Here is a 26476-nt window from a genome sequence, read left to right as displayed (position 1 = left end):
TTTTTATTCGAAGCAGTTAAAATATCCGTTCAAATGTCAAATTATAATGATCTCGATAATTTCAGGAAAATGTGAATCTGCAATCTCTGAATGGTATATAAGAATGATGTATGTTTTTTTAGTTTCTTTTAACTATTTCTATCACAAGGAATTTTCTCTGCCATTAATACTCCCCAACTTAATTGCTTTAAGTCTTTGACATTCATAGTTGTGTTGTTGAAACTCGGACCAATCAGATGTTTTTTTGTTTTTTGGTCTTATTTTGCATCTCAAGGTGAGAAACTAGCGAGATTAAGGTTTGTATTCACAAATTGTCGCCTTAAAATAAACTCATGAAGTCAAGGTATTTGTTTAAGTTGTGAACGTGTTTACTTGATCAATACTGTAACGGCAGTCACGATTGGCATTAGACTGTCTGCTTAGCTGAGCAAGAGGGCGTTATCCAATTAGGTTTCAGATCAATGTGAAAAATTAGACCACAATTGGGGGGAGCAGGAGAGAGGAGAGAGTAGTGGGTGCGAGTGGTGAGAGAAGCGATGAATTGATCATCATTTAACCAATCGTGCCAAGGAATCGTTTCGAATTACATACTAAACAGCAGTCATAATTAGATTACCACATTATATGCGAGCCATATCAAATAGATCCGATCAAGTATTTGAGTTGAAACGATAGTGGATAAGAATCTGATTTGGCCACAAAAGTTGCTTAACTTGTTGCGCTTTGAATTTGTTTTGTTCAAGCCCAGTTAATCAGTCCTATGAATGCTTGTTGGATTATAACCATCGACATCATTAATTGTTAGCACAGTTGGTAGGTACAATTATATCTTCATATTAGGGCGTTGGATACCACAACTGTGTACCATTCTTGCTTAAGATACTTTGTAATTACTCTCAACTATTTATAAATTATTCTCAAAGACCTTCATTGCTTTTGCATTGAGTTTGAGTTAGTGTCTGAATATACTCGACTGAAGGAGTGCAGTTTGACATTGTTACCATTACAGTGATGTTAACTATGTGATTATGGTAATCAAGTTATATACTGACGTCTTTAGTGTAGTCTACAGTTGTATTCTGCATAGCAGTTTGCGTTGGGTGGTTTTGATATGACGATGGTGCATGCTTCGGAGAGTCTGAACCGAATGTTGAAGATAGTTTGGATGTTTGCTTTGAGCCATGAATTTATCTACATCCAGAACTAACAGTGAATTGACCGTGTGTAGTCAATGGCACCACTAGAGCAACCTGTTGCCAAATAAAGAAGAGAATCGAAACAAACTATCCATTCTAAAGAAAAGCACCATTCAACAGGTGTTTGCAAAGCAACATTTCTTGCATTTGTTGACAGGAAACATCGGAACAATCTCATTTCATTGGGCTGTAGTTCGCTTTACTATAAACACGACTCGAATTTGCACTTTCTGTTCGCTTTGATTCAAAAGCTAGAAAAGCTAACATTTTTACGATTGCTTCTCTTTTCTTGACGGTAGTCAAAATATCGCACGCTGAACCAAGTTCTTACCTCAAGTTAAAATACACGGCTGATAATTATTGTTTTTTATAAGAATTATATTGATTCGTTGTTTTATATGAAATTGATATATTTGTGATAACTAAGGACCAATTGATGAAAGCTGCTGATCATTTCCAAGTACTGTGAGGATTAGAAGGAGAAGTATGAATGCTACCGGTGCCAAAGTGATCTGTCTGTTTGGGTTGTTAGCTGACTGTCTTCTGTTTGGGTTCATTCCACGTATCATAATACCTCCTAAGAGACAGCCCGGGCAACCATACAGAGAATACATTAGAGACACCAGGTAACCAATTGATATGAGGAACAACATAATTTTCACACCCTTTAATTCCAAAAGTTAATTAGAATAGTTGAGTGGTAAGAATTTTGAATATCTCAGTTTTTGGAAAGTTTGTTTTTCGTTTCAAGCAACGTGTAAGTTATCATATAGTACATGGACAGAAAAATTGCGTAATTCTGTAAGTTTGCGATTAAAGGCAGAGTCATTTTTTGTTATGCATTGGCAAAAATAATTTTAGCAGGTTTGCCTAGAACCATTTTTTGTAAAAGGTTCATGTGTGTTTCTAAAACGTCAATTGGCAATTTTAGAAAATTTTATTGTTCTTTCTGAACCAAAGAGCAAGTAATTTAACTCTTCTCATAACTGCATTCGTGGGGGAGAGCTGAGCTTTTGCTCAACAGTTGAATTATTTATACCATTTGTGCAGTCATAGAGCTTTCGGTCTATTCATTTTTTTGAGATTTCGAATTCAACATCTATCTCATGTTTCAGAAAACAATGTCTATAAATGAACATTAAAAAAATTGAGTGGCCTCTATTTAATTTGGATTACATTCTAATTCTCAATATAGATTAATAAATGAAAGCAAATTTTATAGAAAGAAGTAAAATTGACCTGTGCACACAAAAACTCCAGATGATAAAAAGAACTACAGAATCTACTAAAATATTTTGAAAACAAGGTGTGACAAAGTTGTTCAAACATTTCGAGAACAAATGAAATTAATAAGAAGAGTATATGGCACCTTTTTAACTTATGGCACCTATTTAAATTGGATTACTTTCTAGTTCTTGATATAGATTAAAAAGCGAAACTAGATTTAAAAGAAGTAAAATTGGCCTGAGTACAAAAAACTCTAAATTGATTTTTGATTGCGGCAAATTCACTTTGATGTTTACTGTTTTTTCGATTTTTCGGATCGGATTTTTTTAAATGGTTTTCCCAAGCCATTCATAGTCCGTTCTAGGTCTAGTTTTCTGTTTAGTCAATGAAAATTCTTTGAGTTGTACGTCAGGACTTGTCCTGCTATTTTTTTTATTTCGTCGCGATTTTTGTTACGATCATATGACGTCACAACCACTTCAAATCTGCTTTTTGTTCATTCGTTCATGCAATTTCAACTGAAGTTTGTGTGTGACGTCATTTTTCGCTCTTAGTGGAGCGAGTTTTTCGTTCATTCGTGTGATTAAATTTTTGGTCACACTTGACTTACCTCACTCTTAAAAATGACTCCCTCACTTTGAAATTAACTTTTATTTACTTTAATTCAAAGAGATAAAGTCAAATGGGTGTGTGTCGCTCTAAATGAAGGTTATTTGAGAGCAGCTAATAGAGGCAGGAAAAACTTATACAGATTTTTAATCAAAATATAACATATCAACCTTCAATGAAATGGCGAATTTTTTGGTCTGTCTCTTTTACTGTGTTTTAGAGACTGCAGATCTACGAAGCTATTGCGGCTATTTTCTGGCAATCTGCCAGCTATGTTTTTAATTTGAGAAAAGTGTAAGTTATCATACAGTGCAATTTTGAAATTAACTTTTATTTACTTTAATTCAAAGAGATAAAGTCAAATGGGTGTGTGTCGCTCTAAATGAAGGTTATTTGAGAGCAGCTAATAGAGGCAGGAAAAACTTATACAGATTTTTAATCAAAATATAACATATCAACCTTCAATGAAATGGCGAATTTTTTGGTCTGTCTCTTTTACTGTGTTTTAGAGACTGCAGATCTACGAAGCTATTGCGGATATTTTCTGGCAATCTGCCAGCTATGTTTTTAATTTGAGAAAAGTGTAAGTTATCATACAGTGCATGGGTAGAAACAGTGAGCTTTTCTGTAAGTTGGCGGTTAAACGCACTTGGATGAGTCATTTTTTGTTGATGCATTGACAAAAATAATTATAGGAGCTTTGCCAAAAAAACTGCATCTTTTAGACATTGCGTTTCTAGAACGTCAAATGGCAATTTTAAAAGAAGTTTTTTTGTTCTGCTTGAACCAAAGAGCAAGAAATTTAAATCTCTCCTCATAATTGCATTGGCCGAGCCGAGCTTCTGTTCAACAGTTGAATTGTTTTCAGCATTTATGCATTCATAGAGCTTAAAAATTTTTCGGCTTATTTTTTTTTTACTATATTAGGGCGCGTTAGATTTCAGATTCAGAGAGTTGAGTTTTACTTATAATAATAGATTTACGCCATTCACAAAAACTATATCAAATATTGATACCCACGCAGCAAATTAAAAGTTACAAATAGGCTCTACGAATTAAAAGTTACGAATTAAAAGTTCAAATTAAAGGTTACAAATAGAAAATAAAGTAGTTAAAATTTTGTTGTATTCATTTTGACAGATTATTCAAAAAGAATAGATGTGCACAAAAAAGTGTTAATATATGACAAGTGCAATCGAACTTCTTTGTTTCATTAGAGTGAGCATTAGTGGAAACGGAACGACAGGCATGAATTCAACTCTGATGCAATTTTGTCAATTAGAACAAAGAGTTATGAAATAACAATTCATATTGCCCGACAAAAATTGAGATTTTGGAATCAATGTCTATCCGTTATCAAACTTTTTTAAAAACAGTAATGTCTAAACTAGCAACATTTAAAAAAAACTTGAGTGGCCTCTATTTAATTTGGATTACATTCTAATTCTCAAGTGAGAGTGGATTTATAAAAGAAGTAAAAAATGACCTGTGCATACAAAACTCTAAATTGATTTTTTTGGGGCAGAAACCATTATTGAGGCTAAGTGACATGATGACAAAAAGAACTACAGAAATTACTAAAATTTTTTGAAAACAAAGTGTGACAAAGTTGTTAGCAAATTTCGAGAACAAATGAAATTGATAAAATGTGTCTATGGCACATTATTAGAGAGCTGTGAGAAACCGATATTAACCAGACTAACTGATTGCTCTCCCAACAAACAAGGTGTGAAACTCAAAAAGTCACTCATTTTTGTTGGAAAGAATCTAAATTAAAAAGTCGTTCCATATTAACTGTAATCAGTAAACAACTCCAACAAAGCCGCATATGAGAACTAGTGATCACTGCTATTAATGAGACTCAAGGACAGGACAACAAAAATAATTAAAAAGCGGGGCAGAATTAATAAGATCACTAATGTTTATGAAAATCTTCTGTGAAAAAGTAGTTAAGGAAAGCGTTTAGAATTCAATCGAAATAAAAAGCTTTCATTGCCTTGTATCAAAGAGCCAGGTAGACTAGCCATCAATTCGATTAGGAAATAGGCGAATAACAAGATTGCCAAACGGGTAAAATTTAAAAATAACTGATATTTAAATAAAGAAGACAATGTCTGTGATTCAAATAAATTACTGCTGCTCTTTTTTAATTCAAAAGATACAACTGTGCATAAATAAAACGAATGTGTGACAATTTGAAGACATTGGTTTGGAAAATTAAGGGAAGAACAGCAAAATTAAGAGTATTTTTGGCTCATATAATGTTTGTTTTTCAAAAACTGAAAATCTTTTCAAACAGCATTTTGTTGCGCTTCAAAGGCAGTTTGAAAGAATCTGCTGCCTCGAATTACTTGCTAGACACTATATTCCTATAATCATTTTATTTATCATTGACTACAAAAAAATCGAAAAAATTGAGTCTCAAAAGTGAACACCGCCCACAAGGCTTTGAATTATTGAGTTTCAATGAAAAAACAACACGACAAAACCTGAAATAGATTTCAAGGATTGAAGAAAAAGTAATATTTGCTTTACCTAACTGGCAGGCCGTTTGAACATAATCAGTTAAACAGACAAAAACAGTTCAACAAATCCTCAGGAAAATAAATTTACATTTTAAAATATAAAGTAATGCAAAAACGAAAATTTCTGATTTAACATAAAGGAAGTCAGCATAGGCAGTGAAAAAATTAAATCGTAGAATAAAATTCATGTTCGAAAAATACCGAATATTCGATAGATCTTGGTGGTGTCAAGGTCTTGTCGGTGTCAAAATTTGTGCTATAGAAATCTGCATAGAGGGAGCCCCTAGCTTATAAATTTTTTGACCTCTTGAGCTCATAACGTATGAAATTGACAAGAATAATGAGTAAGACTTGAAGAACAAGACACAAACAGCAGGCTTCTTGATTTTTTGCTTCAAAACATTATGTATAGTTAATAAATACAGAACAATTATCTCGAAAATTATCATAAAACGGATTGGTCGTAGGAGATAAAGAGATAGCTCAAACAACAATAGAAAATTCAAAATTAAAAAAAAATGGCAAGAAGTTATCGAAGAACTGCTGATTTTCTGGAAACTGACGTGCTCAAAACCAAATAGGTGCTGTCAAAATCAACATATTAACGCAAACAAAATTTTTGGGAAAACTATGCTGCCCCCAAAAAGTACAACAACAAAAAATGACAAAACTTTTTTAGTTCTGCAATAATGTACTAACTTTTTTTTAAATTGACACTTTGATTTGAATTAGTTAGAAGAGCCCCAATAATGAGCCGTTAACCAATTCAGATTTTAATGACCGTTGGAGAAAGCTAGGTGACTTTGAATTACTATAACAAAAAGCAAGATAAGCAGCGAAAAATCAGGAAACATTTTTTAATGCATAGAACACGTCCAACTGGAATATTACTGAAAGTGCGTGACATTAGTTTTCACTAGCGTGGAATTGGCTGAGTTGCTAATCAAATCAGTATTTTCAGGCAACATTACACTTCCGAATTTATATGTATCTTTTTTTTGCCAAGAAGAGTTTTATTATCAATCTGGCAACGAATTGAGATCTTTTGTAATTGATTTATAATTTGTTTGTTTTTAATAGCCGAGAAGCAATAGCTGAGGCCTTCTCTTGGTTTTTCTTAAATTTTGTCAAGATTTTCGTTATGACTATATGACATGACAATCACTTCAAATCTGCTTTTTGTTCATTCATCCATGCTTTTTCAACTGAATTGCGTAAGTTATACAGATTCTTAATAAAAAATCTAAAATCTCAGCCCTTAATGAAAAGAATAGTTTCTTTTTGGTCTGTTTTTTTACTTTCTTTTTTAGACTGCAGTTCTACGAAGTTATTGCGGTTATTGTTATTATGACAACAAAATACAGTTGCTTTTAACTTTATATTTGAAAAAAGAGAAAAAATATGAGAAACTAGAAAGATGAGCAAAAAATCCTCAGGTTGGAAAGTGGAACAAAATAGTGAACGAGCTAAGAATTTGCCAAAGTTAATTGAGGCGAAGAACAATTGTCACCCTAACGTCCTAAAGCAGAAAAACTTGATGTTTTGTATCAATTTGAATTATCGACGCAGAGTTTTTTTTACCAAGATTCCAAGTTTTTTAGCCTGTGATGCCTTCAAAAACTTTCAATAAAAGAATACAAATAGGGTTTTTTAAAATCTGGGATCTGCTATCTGGAGAATTCCTCGGAAAATATCCAGACTTGTGATTTTGTCGAATTTTAAAATTTTGTAATAAAATTGAATTTTTCAATGCTTGAGATATTTGAGATAGAATCAGCAGAAAATTCCCAATAGAATCAGCTGAACCGCGCGACACTTCAGCGTTCAGATGAAATGGCGATATAAAGAGACAAGATTTTCCGTCAGTGCACTGGTGCAACGCGTTTTCTGGATTACACTACACCTTATATGAGAAGCATTGCCGTGAATAGTGGTCATTTTTTTTACTCAGATTTGGATCAGCTTCTCTGAAGTGGTGGCAATTAAGCAATAAATGTTTTCAGTAAAGCTGCCAAAGCGTTACTGAAATTCTACTAATTATACTGGGGCAGAGTGCAAGAAAGATTGGAGATTGAATATTTTTTGCCACAATTGGGAAAAATTTAGTGACATTTACAAGTTGGTGCGCTGAGATATCACTTTTCAATCTTGTTTTTTTTTAAACTAGTGCTGTTTGGATTTTAGGGTGATACCAACTTTCATTTGAGATCGTTTATTTGACGTCACTGTGTTGATTTCGATAAAAATTTTATTTTCACTGCTTCAGAGAGATGAAGATTTAGTTTGCTCGTGCTGTTTTTTTACTGGCCATCTTTTTTCATGACCATGTCTTGCATTTAGAAAGGCAGGACATCATATTTCACTTCATTTGTTTCTTTAGAAACGAGCTGATTTTTTGAAATGAAGGGACGTCTAGAAACTTAAAGGAAAATGTCAGAAATTTAGAATTTGAGAGAAAAATAAAACACGCAAATACTTTTTTCAGCACCAAGGTAGATCAAAATTGCCAAAGTTAGTTCTTTACTACATCATTTGAAATCGCATATTGCAACTTTAACTGTGAAGATGAAACAATATCATGGATCTCTCAGAACTCCCGCATTGTGTTGAGCAGTTTTGTTTCTGAAAATTGAAAATACTATTCAAATTTGCATAGTTTTTCATTTTCAGAAATTTGCATAACTTTGTATGTTTTTCTTTATAGACAAGAGTTCCTCGAGGTATGGCTTTATGTTGGCTTTCATCTCAATGTCGGAAGGCTTGGGGAAACACGCAGGCAAAGATAAAATGTAACAGCGATTTTTTATTTTGCAGAAAATTCTATCACGTGTCAAAGAAGAACAGGAAGTTGTTTGTGTCTCTCGCGGGTACTTTTGGAGGAGGAGTCTTCTTAGCCACGTGTCTGTTGGATCTTCTAGTCGATGTCACTGAAGACTTCGAAGAGTTCTTTGAACAAGTAAGTATCATAAGATTCCGCTGTTTATTTTCCACTGTATTGCTTTTGAACTTTTTTTTCAATGAGCACCCAGCCCTCCTTCAAATTCGCAGTAATAAGTTGCTCTCAAAACGAAGTTTGAAGCAATTATATTAGTCCTGTTGGTGTTTTAGAGCAATTTTTTGAGCTACCCATCTTTTTCATCTGGCCATTTGACTTTACGTCCTCAAAAATGGTGAAGCGAGACGTGCAATTAAGATTTCTCTGACCGTTCCTACTCTTGATCAACAAAATAGGAATTCGAAACGGCAATGAAATTTGATTGGATTGAAATGCCTTTTGCCTAGTAGAATTGAATTTCGAGATAAGAGAAGATTTGACACTGGAACGGTCAGGTTTTGAGCAAGCAAATTGCGATTACGTGGTGGAAAATCTTGATAACAAATACACAATTGTTCACTGATACACAATTGATTTAATCAAACCAACAACATAAATGAAATTATTCCTGCAGGCTGGCTTGGATATAGACTTCCCGTTTGCGGAGTTCACGGCCTGTGTGGGCTTTTTCCTGATCCTATTCCTGGAACAGCTCGTGCTCTACATCAAGGAACTCTCTCTACCTCCACGTACACCTTCCCTCGACAGCATAAGTCGCTCCTCGTCTGTCATGCAGGTCAGATCACTAATCCAAATAAAACATACGCTATAGGTGAACTTTTTTTGCCCGCGGGTATGGTGCGTTTTGATGATTTCAAACAAGTTCAAATAAGAAGGTTGAGAATAAGATGGGAATCGGTGATCCGTTATAGCACAATTTTTCAACCCTATATAAATCGTATAAAACCCTTTATATAAAATTACAACAGACTAAATATAAATATTTTCTGCAAAGGCTAAAAAAATTCATTTGTAGAGAAACCATTTTATGCAGTTAATAAAATGAGTATCACCCTTAGAGCAGTATTAGGCTCCAATCGTTAGGTTCACCGAAGCTGCTGTAGTTTCATAATTTTGGAAATTTCAACTCCTAATTTTCTCTCCCTCGCTCTCATTTCTCAGATCTCTGGGAACTGTTGTGCTTTACATAGCTTGCACCTATTCTTCTTCGACCAATCCCCTCATCATTCTAAAAAAACAGCTGATTTCGATATGAAGCTGTTCACAACATTTAACATGTGTGTATTTTCTATTATGCGTGCTGTTTCTATAATATTTCTCAAATTAAAAATGGGCTTCTGTGAATTTTTGACATCCTTTTACAGGTTCTAAATCGCATTATGGTGAGTCATGTCTGTGCTGAGCTTTCTATTTTTGTCAATGCAAAAATTAACTTATGTTGGTTTACAATAAAATGATTGCGCTTGAGCAGTAAATAATTTTTGCGCTGCTCAAAAATAATTTTTGAGCAGTGCTAATTAATGTAGGAAATAAAATTAATATGCTCACAATCTTTCTCAATTTAAACTTACTAATTATACAAAAAAGTCGACTTATCAGCACTTGTATTGTGATTTTCACTTGAATTTAGAATTATTGAGGAAGTTCTGAGGAATTATTGAGAAAATTTTTGAGGCTAAAGCATTTGAACGTTTTTGACATAGTTTTGATCTTAATGATCGATGAAACGAAAAACTTGCAAATGCATGCATTTGATTCTCTGGCAAGAATATTTCAGGCCTACGCGCTCTTTTTCACACACACATTGTGAACTCCGAAAATTAAAATAGGTTTACGCCAATAATGGGTTAAACAGTGAGTGAAAATCTGTTGTATATTCTAATTCACATTTTCGCTGCTGCTGATTGCTCTTGACAGCGTGCTGGCACTTTAGGCGTTAGTAGCTCTCAAGTTTTTCAAATGTGCTCTCTTCGGTGGTGTTTGAGAGGAAAAACTGTTCCAATTAGTAGCTGTAAAAAAGCCTTAAGTTAGTCTCAATAATTTTTTCGGAGTCTCTATTGACAACACCTTCAATTTTTAGGTACCAACTTTATTTGAATATAATGGCAAACAGGAAACCATAATCCGTTATAGGACAGAAACTGAATTGTTCAATCTTAAATAATTGTTTCTTTTAAAGTTTTATAAGCTTGAACTGTGAAACCCAGTGTTGAAGCTCCAGTAGCAGCATAAAAATAAGCATGAGAAAATAAACTGCTTGAGCGAGTTAATAGTTGCTATGTTTGCAAATTTGAGACACATTGATCTGAAATTACTGAAATTTATTTGAAGTAACTGATCGTTAATTAGCTTGATTTTGGTCGAAATGTTTGAAATACATAAAAAGTCAAATTTAATTATTGCGATTTTAAAAAGTAGCGGAAGCGACTTGCTTGCTTCATAGAAATGGCAGATTGGAATAAGAAAACTCAATTTATGTACAGTGCATTTCATAACTTCTATTTGCTAATCTGGCCACTTTTTTGAAGCCGAACTTCAAAATAGTAGTTAAAAAATGCTATTAGGAAATCATTATTAATAGCCGCCCTCATCTTCTCAGCTGGCTATTATAGCGCTCGTAATTTTTTTTACTTCGTCGAACAAAAAAATGTTTCGCTTTACCTCATTTTGCCACTTTTTCAACATTTTGCGTGAAATCTTTTTGACTTCTCTAGGCTAGTTTCTCTGTTCTCTCATTCTGCTAAAAGTGATTTTGAACATCAGTTGCTCAGCAAAGCAATTCAAAATGAATAGAGTCACTATGAGAAATTGAAGTCAGAAATAGAAACGGGATAAACCCATAAAGCCCAATTTTAGATGCCCGATATTTGAACGTCGTTCCTATAAGTCTTAGTTACCATCTCTAGTGCTTATTGGTATTGATAGTAGCCCCTGTAGCCTCTCTCTAAGAAACAGAAGTAGGTTCAACTACGAAATGCCATCAAAATAAATCTGACTTAAAAAAATATTTTTGTACACAATTTTTTTTATTCAATATCTTTCTTTCCTCAATCCCAATCATGCTTATTGGAATCAACGGCGGCTATTTTCCGGCCATCTACCGGATATGTTATATAGCTTCTGTAAAAAGTACAGATTTCCCCAGATGCTTAAAGAACCCGAAGCAGTCTCGAAAAAAATCATTCTGTGTGCGCATGTTCGTGAGCTGTAAATTGGCATGCCATTTTTGCCTTGAGGATTTGAGATGTAACACTGCACAGTTTCTAGTTACCATGGACTGGTTTTCAACATTTTAATGTCTCGAATTTAGCATTTTTTTAATCAAATCTGCAATTTTTTTCAAGGTTTCCTAAAATTTTTGTCAATTTTTGATATCTGTCCATTCTCAAGTGCCAGAAAAACTATTCCACAGTCTAATAAAAAAGTTACTGCATGGTTGTTAATTTCAATGGATTTGTTTTCAACAACTTCATCTTTCTAATTTTAAAAGTTCTAGTTAATCTTCTGATAAAATTTGCAATTTTTAAGGTTTTGCAAAACATTTGTCTTTTATTCAGTTTTTCTGCCTCAGTAGCTAGATAACCTCATCCAGGGTTTGATAGTGTGCTGTTTCATAGTTGCTACGGGACAATTAAATGGTTTTCAACATTTTTATAGAGCGAATTTCTATTTTTTGAAATCTGAAATTTTTTCTAAAAGTTATTGCCTATAGAACTTTGAATCAATGAATTTCTTAAGGCTTGGAATTGGGTTGTTGAATAGCCTCTAGAGACACAGAATTGATTCTGAAGATGATAATATCACAATTTTTCTGGCAACATCTCACTAAAATATACAATTAATTTCACTTAAAGCAAAAGTTTTGTTCATTTTCGAGTTAATCGATCTTCAAGGGCCAATGGATTTCTTCAGGTCTTGCAGAGATAATACTGGACCGATTTCAGAAACAAAAATTGGTTTTGAACATATTTTTGAAATGGGTATTTTTAAAGGGATCAAATATTGCCTTAGGGTAAATCTTCAAAAGTTTTAGCAATGCGTACTTTTTTGTTTATATTGTTTGTTTCTTTTAGTATCCCAATTTTTTTTAGATGATTTCGTTTGTGTTTTGGCTGGCATTGTTCAATTGCTCTGCTGGTCAGGTAGAGTACTTCTAAGTTTTTCATTCAATTCTTTGAATTATATTTCAGGACTTGTCATGTTATGTTTTTTTTTACTTCGCTGAACAAAAAAATGTTTCGCTTTACCTCATTTTGCGCTTTTTCAACATTTTGCGTGAAATCTTTTTGACTTCTCTAGCCTAGTTTCTCTCTTCACTCATTCTGATAAAAGTGATTTTGAACATCGGTTGCTCAGTCAAGCAATTCAAAATGAACAGAGTCTGTATAAAAGATATAAGTCAGAAATAGAAACGGGATAAACCCATAAAGCCCAATTTCAGATGCCCGCTATTTGAACGTCGTTCCTATAAGTCTTAGTTACCCTCTCTAATGCTTATTGGTATTGATAGTAGCCCCTGTAGCCTCTCTCTAAGAAACCGAAGTATGTTCAACTACGGAATGCCATCAAAATAAATCTGACTTAAAAAATATTTTTGTACAAAAATCTTTTTTTTTTCAATATCTTCCATTCTTGCAATCCCAATCATGCTTATTGGAATCAACGGCAGCTATTTTCCGACAATCTGGCGGGTATGTTTTTGATGTAAATAATTTTGCTGTAAAAATTTGATTTGAATTTTCCAATTCAGTAGATTCAACCTAACCACTTTCTATGACAAAGGTGATTCAGACAAAACCTAATGCAGCAGTTTTCGTTATTTCTTGTGGAAATATATTTTTTCTTTTGGTGTTCAGCTTCGGTTCTGTTCCGATTAACGTCAACGTCAATCTTGCTAAATTTGTAGGGTAAACGAGCAGACGTCAGCAGAAGAATTTTTGTGGGGTTAAGTTCCCTGCTCAGTATTTTTAATCAACAAATTAAAGCTAAATCAATCGAGAGAACGTTAACAGTTTCTTTCAAGTTTCAAATTTTACTAAGCACCGGAAACAAGAAAACAAAGTACTTAAAGCTTTACATTGGAGTAGGTGTTAATGTCTACGTGCCTTTTTCTTCTGACCAAAAGATATCTTACTTGGGGAGCAGATTCAGCCTGGAATTCTTTATGAAGATTTTATCAGTTTTTGTAGTGGTTGATTGTATTTCTAGGACGCAAAGAGAAGAGGAATGTTGGTTTTTGACATGTTTTTCTAGCTGGGGCATATTTAGATATTTTGGTTAACATTTAGGTCGCGACAAATTACATATTATTTCTTTCAACAGTACATTTTCTAGGTTTCAGAGCATGCATAGCATGTGATGTATAATAATGAGGGCTGTTTGTTTAATAAAGGATAAAAAGGTCATTTTCAAAAGTTTTAACTTTTCGGCTTCCGTTTTTAATGCTTCTGATCAATCTCCATATTAATCAGATTGGTTACTCTTTGATCAATAGTGAGCATACATCATGAGGAAATACACGAAATACGCATTTTGTGTGATGGTGCAGTTGCACTTGAAGGTATCTAATTGAACCAGTGATCTAAGCAGATTATTATTTGAATTAAGATGTCTTTTCGATATAAGTTGTCCTTTTAGTTGACTCTTACAAACACGATCTTATTTGAACTAGAAGAGTTAAATTGAAGCAATTTTGCTTAATTCTAGGGATCAGTAAACGATAATGGTGCTACTGGGGGCAATGATTCGATGGACATTGATAGAATGGAAGACACGAGAACTAGCAGTGGGAGGCGGAATTCTACACTGGGATCCGTTAGAGGAATCAAACAGCAACAGAACAATGAACACGAGAACCATCAGTTTACCGTTACGGATACGATGGGCGACGAACAGGAGGAATCTTTAGAACCCTCCAAAATCAGAGCTGCAATTCTCCTGCTGGCACTCTCTGTACATTCAGTGTTTGAGGTATATCATTAATTTAGCTAATAATTATGTATGTTTTTTGTTATTGGATATTTAATAGCCGGCTATTATACCGCTCCTATTTTTTTATTACAATGCAAAGAATTTGAATTGTATTGGGGCGCTGTCATTTTTTTAAGATCTGTTCATACATTTTCATGATATTTGAAGTCAAATTGGAGTAGCGATTTTGGTCACACCCAAACAGGAAGTGAAGCGAAAAAGCAAGTGGTTTTGCGGCGTGAAATTTTTTGCTCTAATTTTAGAGCGTTTTAATTTTAAAATTCGCTTTCTCGCTAGTGTTTCTTTTGTTCACATACGGCAAGTTCACTTTGATTTTTACTGTTTTTTTTTTCAATTTTCCATTTTCTCAATTGAATCGGATTTTTTTCTAAATGGTTTTCCCAATCCATTTATAGTTCATTCTAGGCCTAGTATTTTGTTTGAAATAATTTTTTATTTCCCGCTAGTAGTTTTTTGTTCACATGCGGCATTTTGACATTGATTTTCTGTTTTTTTTTATTTTTGGATCTGATTTTTTTAGAAATGGTTTTTCCCATTCACTCATAGTCTGTTATAGGTCTAGTTTTTTGTTTAGTCGATGAAAATTCTTTGAATTGTACGTCAGGATTTGTCCTGCTATGTTTTTTTACAATGCAAACAATTTGAATTGTATTGGTGCGCTGTCTTTTTTAAGATCTGCTCACGCTTTTTTCGGCCTTTTCACGTCACTGAGAAGTCAAATTAAAATTTGGTTTTGGTGACACTGAAATAGTAAAGGGAGCGGAAAATCTAGTAGGTTTGAGGCATGACTTTCTTCAGGATACTTTTAAAGTGGAGTGAGAAATTAGTGTTTGAACATTTTAGCGGTTTTTGAGATAGATTTTTTCAGGTGAGTCAATTTGACTTCTGTTTTCAGAGTTCAATCTCCTTCAGTGCTTTTCTGACGGCACATGTGTGTTCTTATTGTGCTTTTTTGTCTTTGCTTGAATTCATTAAGGGCGGCTAAAACTTTTTTTGACTTTGCCACTATTTGTTGTCATAAAGTATTAGTGAATTTTAGGTTTTGAGCCTTTTTTTAAAAACTATCTGTTTTGTCTTAGCACTTAGCACCATCAATGGCAGGTCTGACTGGTTAGTAATTAAGCATAACGGATTTAATCAACAACTCGAGTTAATAGCTAGTGATTTTTATGAATTTGACACTACTTTTTCTCAAACATTTTTAATGAGTTTTTCAGTTCTGCAAGTATTTATTGTACTTTCTGATGTTTTATTATTCAATTTCATTGGGGGACAAGTCTCTGATGCTGCTAATAAGGGTTATGTTTATCGATTTAATCATTTTTTTTCAAATCTAGTGCTTTTATGACTTTGACACTAATTGTTTTCAATAAAAATTATCGAATTTTTTGAGTTTTGCGAGTTTTTCTTTTCTACATTGTCGTCTTAACTTAGAAACTTTATTGGTTCCTAAAGAGGTTCCAATTAACGCCAGTCATTTCAGTTCACAGCTATTGATTTTGTTGCTTATCCGCTTGTTCGTTTTTTGAAATCTTAGTGATTTTCTAGTTTTGCTAGTTTTTGTTGTACTTATTGCTGTCTTATCACTTTATCTCATTGATGACAGGTCTCAACTCTGGCCATTGAGGACTCAAATAACTGATATAATTGTATCTTTCAGTAGCTGTTGCGCTTTGTGACTTTTACAATAAGTGTTTTCAAAAAATTTCAGCCAGTTTTATTGCGATATTTGGTTGTTTTTGTCTTATTGTTTAATATTATTAGTGAGAGGACTGATCGACATACGATGACGCTAAGGAGAAATAAAGAAAATAGTTGGCATTTTGAGTTCATAGCCTTTTTTATGTTGATCTTGTCTGAAAAAAATTTTAATTTTTACTCCTGCTGAATTTTGTTGATCTGGTGTTGTTTTATTGCTTAGTCTCGTTGCTAACAGCTTTCATTTGCCTTTTAAAGCGGAGTAATGATTGTCAGTTCATAAAATAATACAGTTCTTTGATTTGTATTTCAGGACTTGTCCTGATATGTATTTTTACTTCGTCATACTAATTTTTTCTCTTTACCTTAGTTAAAATCAGTTTAGCTTGTTCAACATTTTGCGTGAAGTCTTTTTGACTTCTCTAGGCTTGTTTCAACCTTCCCTCATTCTGCAAAATGTTGCTCAGCAATGCAATTCAAAATGAACAGAGTCAGTATCAAAAACGAAATCAGAAATAGAAACAGGATGAACCCATAAAGTCCAATTCTAGATGCCGTTGATGCTCGAACTTGTTCTTAGTTACCATCTCTAATGCTTATTGGTATTGATACTAGCCCCTGTGTTGTCTGATTTCGAAACATGAGTATGTTCAGCCCCAAATTGACATCAAAATATTTCGCACTTTAAAATTATTTGTGTATAAAAATATTTTTTTGTCACTAGTTTTTTTTCTCTTCTTTCAATCGCAATCTTGGTTATGGGAATAAACGGTTGCTATTTTGCGGCAATCTGCCCGGTATATTTTAACCTTAGATTTTTTAACCTAACTTTGGATTGGCCTCAGTCCTCAAATTCGGTAGGCCTTGAATATTTTTCATGCTTCCGTGCGGTGTGTACTTTATCGCTTCATTCGGTTTTTCGTTCCATTATTAGCAAGATATATTATTGGTCCTTTTGTGCTCATTGAAGCTCTTGTTGCTACTGGACTCTACATTGTGAAGAGTTTCCAGATGAAACATTTCAACGGACTGTATATGCCGAATTGTTCATAGAAGTCACGGTCCATCAGTTACCGGAAAATGACTACCAAAGCTAAGGTTACCGCTTTCTACTCAATTGACGATGGCCATTGGGATATTTATGAGACCCAATTTTTAGGGACTTGCCGTGGGTTTGGAGGGCACCGCCAGCAAAGTGTTCCAGCTGTTCGGAGCCCTAATAGTCCACAAATCGGTGCTGGCATTCAGTCTGGGTATGAGTGTTGTCCAGAGCAACATGTCCTTAAAAGAGACCTTCTTTTCTGTCTTGGGATTCGCAGCTGCATCGCCCATTGGAATTGCCATCGGAATCATTGTGTCACAGGAACAGGGTCTATTCGTTCTGGGACTCAGTACCGTATTGCAGGGCCTCGCGACTGGAACCTTTCTGTACATCACTTTCTTCGAGGTGCTCCCTCTTGAGTTCAACTGTAGTCGATGGCGAATGCAGAAGGTGGCCTCATTATTGCTTGGATTCGGAGTGATGTGTTTCATGATAATATACGCAGGAGACTAAAATGACTTAAACAACGACGACTGCGACTGCTTCCCCAATTTCCACTTAAATAACCCCCCCGACTTGAATGGTTATTGTTCCCAAGGAAGCAGAATATTCCACAAATTTCCACTTTATTTCCGCCGCCTTCAATGCACTGGCAAACGAACATACGCGCCCCACAGTTGTCAATCAATTGCTTTATTTTTACTTGTCGCTTTGTCCTTATTTATTAATAATAACAATTAAGTGCTAAAATTGTTCCGTTTCGACTGGTTTAATTATCTCAACTGAAGTACCCAATGAATAAGAGGCACAAGTAACCATAATGTGCTATTTTTGAGCCCATTGTGGCACTTAATCTGACACAGTGAATTCAATTTCTTACGCTTTATAAGCTCTCAAATAAAACTATTTTTGTTATATCTTTTTTCGGATAACAGTTGCTAGAGAAAAATGAAGCCGAGAAACTCCTAATGCTCTGTCGCTACACAAAGCTAGAGAAGAATGAGTGTATTAAATTACATGATTTTACCGGATGTCAGAAGACAAAGTGAACAAATAATTGAAAAAAATTGCGTGAAGTTTGAGGAATAAAAGGTGAGTCCTCTACTTTGTATATCAAATTTTACGGTGTTTTAAATTTTTTCGACTCCATAAGCGCTCCATAAACTATAATTGTTTTAGAAAATTATTCTCTCAATCTAAAAAAACAAATCAAAGTAGCGATTTGTTTTTTACGAAAAAACATTGTTCTTTTAGTCCTGTCGGTCTTATGCCATTTTTATTTGACCAAAATGATAGTTTAACCGATAGTTTCTCAATGTTTGAGCATCAAAATATACTGAACGAAATTATAAGGCGGAACCGGGTACTTTTACAAAGTTGAAAATCAATTTTTACCAAACCTTACTATTGTGTACATTTTGCTAAAGAAACGTTGTACTAATTTCCCCTACGCTAATTTTAAGTAAAGTGATCTTCAAGAAACGCTGCATTGCATCACCTGACCTATCAGTGTCAAGTTGATGAAAGCCATCATATTTTCGTAGAATTATGAAAGTTGTCATAATCTATAGAGTTATTCATACATTTTCTTCTCTGGATGTTTAGCGCGCTTTCGTTTCCAGCTCCAACATTATCAACGCAGATCACTTATTGTTATCATTTTTTTTCTTTGAGGCGAAAGCTGAAGGGAGCGTTTTCATTTTTCTATACGCCGGGACTACTGTAAGTAAAAAGTAGCGTTTTTACCACATTTGGTAACATGGAAACCCAAAAATTTGCTCACATGGAAAGTAGCGTAATGGATCATTGTTGCAAAAATTCTTTCGAAAACGTACTAGATGATGTTATACTTTACGCTTGAAATTATCCCCTTTTTCTACTCCTTTTTCTGCCTCTCTCTGTTAAGCTTTAGCTATCCTCCCTAAACCTCAGCTAATCGTCAATGAAGCCAACAGCCCACTAGTTGTTTGAGAGCAATTCGCGCGATGTTAGTCGGTTATGGTATTCAAATTTCCTTGGTCAACGATAAACTCTTATAACTGGTTTCGATTACCGCAGCTGACAGTTGAAATAAGTTTCACAAGGTAGGACAGACTAAAATTGCTGTCACTCTTCCATTGTTTAAGCTATGGTCTGAATCTAGTTTTTTCCCTGCCTGCTCTTAATCCATTTGATGTTTTGTTAATTGCCTCGAACGAAGTTTAGACCTCAATTTTGCTGTTAAAGAAAATCAACAATAAAGTTAGGTTCGATCACCAATTTTGAAAGTTGATCAAGCAAGAAGTCATTATTTCATACTTTTTCAAGCGTCCCACTTTTTTCAAGATTTCACGTTTCATATCACACTTGACTTTGAACTTAATCAGTTTTTCGCTCACTTTTTACACTTGTCTCGAAGAGTTCAACCCTACAAAATGTTTTAAAATAAGCAATCAACTGAGCAAACTTCTGGGAAAAAGTTCTTGGAAGCCTTAAGGCATGTTTCTTGGAAAATTTTAAAATTTTTTTGGAAGCCCATTTTTTCCTGATCAGACAAAGTATGAGATAATTGAAAACAGGAAACAGTCTCAAAATATAACAACTTCGGCTAAGAGGACTTTTTTGAGGTCTATAATGGAGTCAATATAAAGAATTATTTTTTAAATAAATTGCTCATTTTTCTAAAAACCATAAAGAGTGACAATAAGAGTGACACAACTGAGCCGGCTGACGACCTCTGCGATCCATTCGCTCCTGCAATAATACCAAGGAATTCAGAAAAAAATATTATTTGGGTTGAACGACTATTCAATTGTTGGATTGATTCGCTGCACGAGAATTGCAATGTTACTATAAATTTTAATTGAATTCTCTCTTTGAGTTTTGAACAGCGAAATTGGGGTCTAATTAAGTTCTGAGTATAGTTCTGGGAAGCCTTCGGCAATTCGAGCTCAGCCTCGGGCGCAAGCGTCCTCAGCTTTGAGCTCTAATTGCTTTGGGTTTCCCAGAACTATACTCTAACATATACTTGTAACCGCGCGTGTCTAAACGTGTTTGTAGCCTTCTGTCATGTAAAATGTTTGCTTGTTCATTTTTGCACTTTCTTCTAGACGATTCTTTGACTTGTTGATAGAGATTTTACGCTTGAGTTCTTTTGACTAATCTACGTGGGCGGAAATTTTTACTTTCAATTAAGCTTTAACCTACACCCCCTCTAATTTAAATCGCGCCATCCTGTTCTTCGAGATCAATGCATCCGGCCTTAGTCTTTATGTTCTAATTATAAGCTAGTGTTAAAATATGGTTGTTTTTGATTGTCGCAATTTTAAGATTGTAGGTTAGGACTGGTGTACAGCTTCTGAAACTGAGCTCACGGCGTTTGGCAGAAGTTGATTTTGATTTTCGATAAAAATGTGCTTATGTTATAATCCTGAGAGGTAAGATGAACATGCCTAAGAGATTTTCAAACTTTCTCTTGAAAGTTTTCTAGAAGTACTACTTCTATCATTTAAAACTTAAACCCTCAAAAATGTTTTTTACCCTGTTGTAAATATCGAAGGTATCGTTGTATATTTTCGGCTTTGAGTGGCCGACTGGACATAGTACAAATTCTCGCTTTATTGCTCTATTTTAATCAGCATGGGGCTCCTTTTTTGTAAAACTGAAAATAATTTTGGAGTTTATCACCAAGTGTATAAACCAAACAAGGCAACTCGGTAATGTGCGATCGCACATAAGGTTCCGACCCCGCTCATCCACAATTTTGGCTTGATTGTCTACCAAATGAGGAACATAGAAAAATCCAAAAATTCAAGTATTTTTTTAAAAAAATTGGTGTATGAACGAAATAAAAGTCTCCAAAGCAAATAACTGTGGTGGAGTAAAAATGGCGCATTAAATTGATTAGATTTGCAAATATTAAGAAAGCGAGTCAAGACGAACAGCAAAATCAAACAACAGCAACAACAAAAATTAATTACATCAAAAACTTCATGTCCGTTTTAAAAAACAAAACTTAAAAACAAAGTCAAAATACCGTCAGATAAAACTGATATTTAAAAAAAATAAGTTGTAATGCAACAGAAAAGATAAGGGAGTGGTCAATAAAAAGGCTTGGTAACAATTAGACAATAAAGAACAAAAACAGCGAAGGTGAAAAATTCGCTTATTTTTTTTAAACAATTAACTGAAATAATTAAAACCATTAGAAATCAAATAAAATATCTCATAGGTGTACGATTACCAATACTTCTATTGAAGGAATTAAGAGCTGCCGGTATTCATTTTTTTACGCGATTACAAAAAGAACATATAAGCAACAACCAAAAAATCAAATAAAACATGGCAGAAAACGCTTTCGAAACCGTAAAGCCGTACTATGGCCATCAAAATGTGTCCAATTGCACCCTCTTTAACCACCAATGTTATGTGACCTCTCATTAATGAAGCAAGGTAACAAGTAGATAAAATTGGAAAACAAAATGCAAAAATATGTAACATTTTAAATTTTTTTCGAAAAAAAATATTTCCAAAGACATGAACGCCGTTAATTACAGAATTAAAAAATTAATTAGGTTCGTATATTCCTCCTCAAGAAGCCTATGAGAATTTCAATTATCCAGAATATGTCTTATGTCTACAAAAAGAACGTCAAACATGACAAAAATCAAAAATAATTTACTTTTTTTTTCGTATCGAAGCCAGTAAAGTAAATGAACTCTTCAAAAACAATAGATTGTGTGACACTAATCCATTTTGAAACCTTCCTTTGACAACAATAATGTCATAATTGGCCTGTAATTAAAGAGACTAGATAACAAACAGACAATAAAGGGAAAAGAATTGCAAAGTTAAAAAATGTTTTTTTTTTTTTAGTTTGGAAAACAATTGTTTTCAGAGTCATGAAAGCTATCAGCTATTTACTAAAATCAGAAAATCTTCTCATCTATTTTTACATGAAAAGGCAATGAAACCGGGTCATTGTACAAAAGAATTTTATGCGACCAAAAAAAAGATAAAGTAAAAACGGCAGATAAAGACAATTTAAAAAAATCAATTAAATTATTCGAGAAAGTAGTGTCGAAGCCGTTGAAATCATACTCTATATCTTCAAACAATTTAATAATATCAATTGTGTTTTATTTTGAAAGCCAATAATGTGATATATGAATTGTCAATAACGTGATAATGTGACAAAACTAGAAAACGTGAAAAATGAGCAAATACCTAAAAGATTAAGAAAATTTGAAATCTAGTTGTATCAAAGCCTGTAGCTATAACTTAAGGCGTAAAACCGCAATAAAGATTGAATTTGATTTCAGTAGAAAGAAGAAGCATTCGTTCATTGCGGACAATAAGCTACATGCTGACCAAAAAGAGAAAAATAGAGGCAAAAGTTCAGAAAGTCATTATTTATTTGAAAATCAAATACTTTTAAAAGTCAAAACGACCATAAGCTTTCAAGTGATCAACTAGATACAATAAAGTGGTGCTAATTAGGAACCCAATTGGAAGGATTATTAGTGAGCTTTTTTGAAATGTTCTGTTATTTAATTACTGTAGAAGAGATCGAATTTTTTTAAAAAAAAGATCGACTGTTTACAATCCGAATTATTTTTGGATTATACCAGTCCAAGATATGTCAAAAACTAGCCCTGCTAATGCTGTTTGTTCTTTAAGAACACTTAATTATTTGAATGTTTTAGATATTGATTTTTTGTTAGTTAAAAAATCAAAAATCAATGCTGCGTTTTTGTTAATCAACGAATAAATTTAGCAAAAAACGGCAATGTTTTAACTACAGAGCACTCTCAACGGAATTTGATGTAAAAAAGCTAAAGAAATCCCCCTTTTGAGTCTACCAAAATTGTGTTTGTGGTGTTTGGGTCTGTACTTCCTGTAAGTTTAATCAAAATGGACTAAAGAAACTTATTTCGTGCTGTTTTTGAAGAAAAAGTCTTAATTTTGAAATATTTAGCAGGAATTTTGACAAAAAAATAATAAAAATAGCCTACAATATTCTTTTTGATTTTTTTTTGTTTTTACAAATAAAAATCAACAACACTTTTAAAAAAAATTAACAAATTTTAGCAAAATTGGCGAAGTTTTATTCAAAAATTCCGGAAAAAGTGAATAAAATCTCGCCGGGATTCACACTATTTTCTCAAAATTTAAACCTCGATAACTCCCTGTAAAAAACGAAAATTAAAAAAATCTCTTTAATTCCATATTCTACGCTGGACAAGCTTTCTAATGATACTGTCTCAACTCTCTACGATGAATATATCGATCGGCCAAAATTGACTGAACAAAAAAAAACCCGTTTGAGTATATAGTTCCTTCCCCCTCAAGAGGGGTCGGAAGAATTAAAGCATTGGGATTTTTTTCGCCAAATTGTTTTTTCTTGTTTTTTTTCTTTTTGTGTTATATTTTTGAGTTAATCTATCTATCAACTTATATTGTGAATTCAAAAGGATTTCAAAACTCTCGAATATTTCTCATAGTACGATTAAATGGCTCTTTCAAGTACCCTGTTCACTGTTTTTAACAAGCCGCGTTTGTTACTGTCAAAAGAAATCAATTTATAAATTTTCATGGTTAGCTAGGGTAATTGAAACTGTATATTGGGCGGCTACTTTCAAATAATTGTGAAATTTTGTTTGGTCAGGTATATTTTTGCCAAGTTTTTGGTCACCATATTTGGCTTGGATATGGTTGCCAAGATTTATTTGTGGTGGTCAACCCGGGCTCGTTTCACTGGTGTCAATAGAGTGCAAAGGCTATGGGCAATACATTTTGTGTCACGTAACTTCATTATTTTTTCCAGTCTCTGATTTTTTTCGCTACTACAGAACAGAAAGAAGGAATTAATTTTGTCCGCGCTCTAGTCATACATGAACATAACACAGATTTACATAGTATATACGGAGCGGAAAGGAGGGAGTTCAGGAAGATTATTTGATTGCTTCTGATTTCATGTGTCCTTTTCAAAAATTTGTTTCTGTTTTTCAGATATGAAGCTGAATTGGGCGTCATTAATCTCTCGGCGTCTGATGTGTGCAAGTGCCTCGGCCAAACCCAAAACTGGCATTTTGATGCTGAACATGGGAGGGCCGGCAACTGTTGACGAGGTGAACTTGTTTTTGACGAGATTGTTCCGAGACAAGGATCTGATTCCGTTGGGTCCGCTCCAGAAATATTTGGGTCCACTCATAGCCAAAAGGAGGACTCCGGAGATTCAGAAAAAGTACGCGGAAATAGGAGGAGGATCTCCAATTAAAGAGTGGACGGAAACCCAAGGAAAGGCAATGGTCCAGATGCTGGACAAAATTAGCCCGATTTCGGCGCCGCATAAGTTTTACATCGGTTTTCGTTATGTCGACCCTTTAGTCGAAGACTCAATAGTTGAAATGGAAAACGATGGAATCGAACATGCAATTGCATTTACTCAATACCCACAGTACTCTTGTTCAACTACTGGATCAAATCTAAATGCAGTTTATAGACACTATTTGAGCATGTGTAGAAAACCGGACGATGATCCTTTTTCAGTATCTCAGAAACTCAAATGGTCAGTGATAGATCGATGGCCGACGCATCCGAAACTTGTAAGAGGTTTCGCCGATTCGATACGAGAGTGTCTAATGCAGTTTCCCGAGAACAAACGAGACGAAGTTGTAATCTTGTTCTCGGCTCATTCTCTGCCGATTAGTGTTGCATTTCGTGGCGACACATATCCAGCCGAAGTTGCCGCTACAGTATGGGATACAATGAAAGAACTAGATTTTTCAAATCATTATCGTCTAGTTTGGCAGTCGAAAGTTGGACCTCAAACGTGGCTGGGACCTCAAACTGATGAAGCTATTGAAGGTTTGGCGAAACTGGGCAAAAAGAATATCATGCTGGTTCCAATTGCATTTGTAAATGACCATATCGAAACGTTACATGAGTTGGATATTGAGTACATTGACGAGTTAGGTGAAAAGTTACAGGTTTGCTTTTGTCTACTTTTGCATTTTGACAAAATCATTGAAAATGTTAAAAATGCTATAAACCTACCAAATGTTCAAACTCAGTAGTTATAATCATGGAGCAGCTAAATTGTAGCTTATCGTTATAGAAAGTAGGAGTTTTCCCTGTTAGCCCCCCCCCCCCACGCTTAGTGCTCTTATGAAGTATGCCCCCCATTACCGTAAATATACCGTGATGAGGGGGCTATAATGGGAAAGACTCGAAATTAGGATGCTTATGAATAACATGTATCTATAATAGTATATCCATTGATGAATAATTCGGTACTTCAGATAGGCTTGACCAAAAAATTATTGCTTGCATTTTAAGAACATTTTTAATTGTTACTCAGGTAGACATAAAACGAGCACAAACTCTGAATGACCGGCCAATATTCCTGGAAGCATTAGCTGATATTGTGAAGGAGCATGTGGACAATGGCTACAAACACTCCAAACAGTTCACAGTCAGATGTCCCAACTGTGTGAACCCTACATGTGCTGCCATGCGCAAATTCTTCATACCCACTTACTGATTCCAGTGTGAAGGAAGTTGAAAGGAACTGTATCAAACTGACTTGATTTTCATTCAGATCTCTTATTTTCTGCAATTTTCTCATGATTGAGCTAATTCATTATTCCTGTGTATTTTTCTTACAAAAAATGAAGCTAATATCCTGACGGATTGTTAATGTCTTCAAACAACCATGATTTTGTGGCGATTGACTTCTGTTTTATAGTGGGGATTTAAAATTGAGAAAACACATAGTTTATATGGGGCTTTAAAATTGTTTATATGGGGCGTTCTGTTTATATGGGGCTTTAAAATTGAGAAAACACATAGTTTTCATGTATCCTAGATGCTAGTTTTATTCGAGAAGAAATTATCAGTTGGAGAAGTTTTAACCCATTACGGGTCAAGATGCTCCTGACCCATAGCTGCCTATTCTTCTTAACTAACTACACACAACCCTGGCTAAGCACACCTGTCGCTGTAAATGAATCGTAATTTGTGAGATATACACTTTGCGCGTAATGAAATGTACATAACCAAACAATGTAAATCAAAATTTTTTAATTGCTCTTGAAGGAAGTTCATAGCAATTATTGTAAACGTGTGTGTCTTTTTAATGCAAATTTTATGCAAATAGATTCACATACGGGGATCATCGTCAAGCTCTGTGAGTAAAATCTCAAACTGAACATGTTCAAGCACAAAGTTTGACTGTTTACAGTCCAATTTGGCGAATTGTGGTCAAAATTTTTAAACAAAATTAGGTGAGAATTCAATCAGTTCAGACAGTTAGCAGCTTTTTTGGTGTTATTGTGTACCAAAAAATGGTTATCATTCTCTGCATCTAGAG

The 26476-nt window shown here is 34.2% G+C and overlaps 2 protein-coding genes across 3 annotated transcripts; both read left to right on the top strand.

Annotated features, from left to right (window-relative positions):
• Window positions 1–370: 370 nt before the first annotated feature.
• On the top strand, window positions 371–18041 carry LOC142336363 (zinc transporter ZIP1-like). 2 transcript variants are annotated; one of them, XM_075385139.1, is made up of 6 exons: window positions 371–1822; window positions 8372–8513; window positions 9007–9168; window positions 9758–9775; window positions 14100–14363; window positions 17242–18041. In XM_075385139.1, the coding sequence occupies exons 1-6, from the start codon at window positions 1683–1685 to the stop codon at window positions 17635–17637; spliced, it is 1122 nt and encodes a 373-aa protein (XP_075241254.1). In that variant the 5' UTR covers window positions 371–1682; the 3' UTR covers window positions 17638–18041. The 2 variants fall into 2 exon arrangements, with proteins under 2 accessions (XP_075241254.1, XP_075241255.1); XM_075385140.1 differs by lacking the exon at window positions 9758–9775 and having other exon boundaries at window positions 377–1822.
• Window positions 18042–24118: 6077 nt separating this feature from the next.
• On the top strand, window positions 24119–25760 carry LOC142337210 (ferrochelatase, mitochondrial-like). Its single transcript, XM_075386342.1, has 2 exons — window positions 24119–25094; window positions 25466–25760. Exons 1-2 carry the CDS (start codon window positions 24156–24158, stop codon window positions 25646–25648), a joined length of 1122 nt encoding a protein of 373 aa, XP_075242457.1. The 5' UTR covers window positions 24119–24155; the 3' UTR covers window positions 25649–25760.
• Window positions 25761–26476: the final 716 nt, after the last annotated feature.

This window comes from Convolutriloba macropyga, chromosome 3 (genome assembly GCF_964194025.1).
Source record: "Convolutriloba macropyga chromosome 3, txConMacr16.3, whole genome shotgun sequence".
Taxonomy (NCBI): Eukaryota; Metazoa; Xenacoelomorpha; order Acoela; family Convolutidae; genus Convolutriloba; species Convolutriloba macropyga.
This window is presented reverse-complemented; position numbering and strand designations above follow the sequence as displayed.

Bases quoted from the DNA above. Each gene is read 5' to 3' on its own strand.
- LOC142336363 (XM_075385139.1), top strand. From the start codon at position 1,683: ATGAATGCTACCGGTGCCAAAGTGATCTGTCTGTTTGGGTTGTTAGCT. The intron at 1,823-8,371 runs GTAACCAATTGA...TTTATTTTGCAG, and splicing joins GAATACATTAGAGACACCAG to AAAATTCTATCACGTGTCAA. The intron at 8,514-9,006 runs GTAAGTATCATA...TTATTCCTGCAG, and splicing joins TCGAAGAGTTCTTTGAACAA to GCTGGCTTGGATATAGACTT.
- LOC142337210 (XM_075386342.1), top strand. From the start codon at position 24,156: ATGTGTGCAAGTGCCTCGGCCAAACCCAAAACTGGCATTTTGATGCTG. The intron at 25,095-25,465 runs GTTTGCTTTTGT...ATTGTTACTCAG, and splicing joins AGTTAGGTGAAAAGTTACAG to GTAGACATAAAACGAGCACA.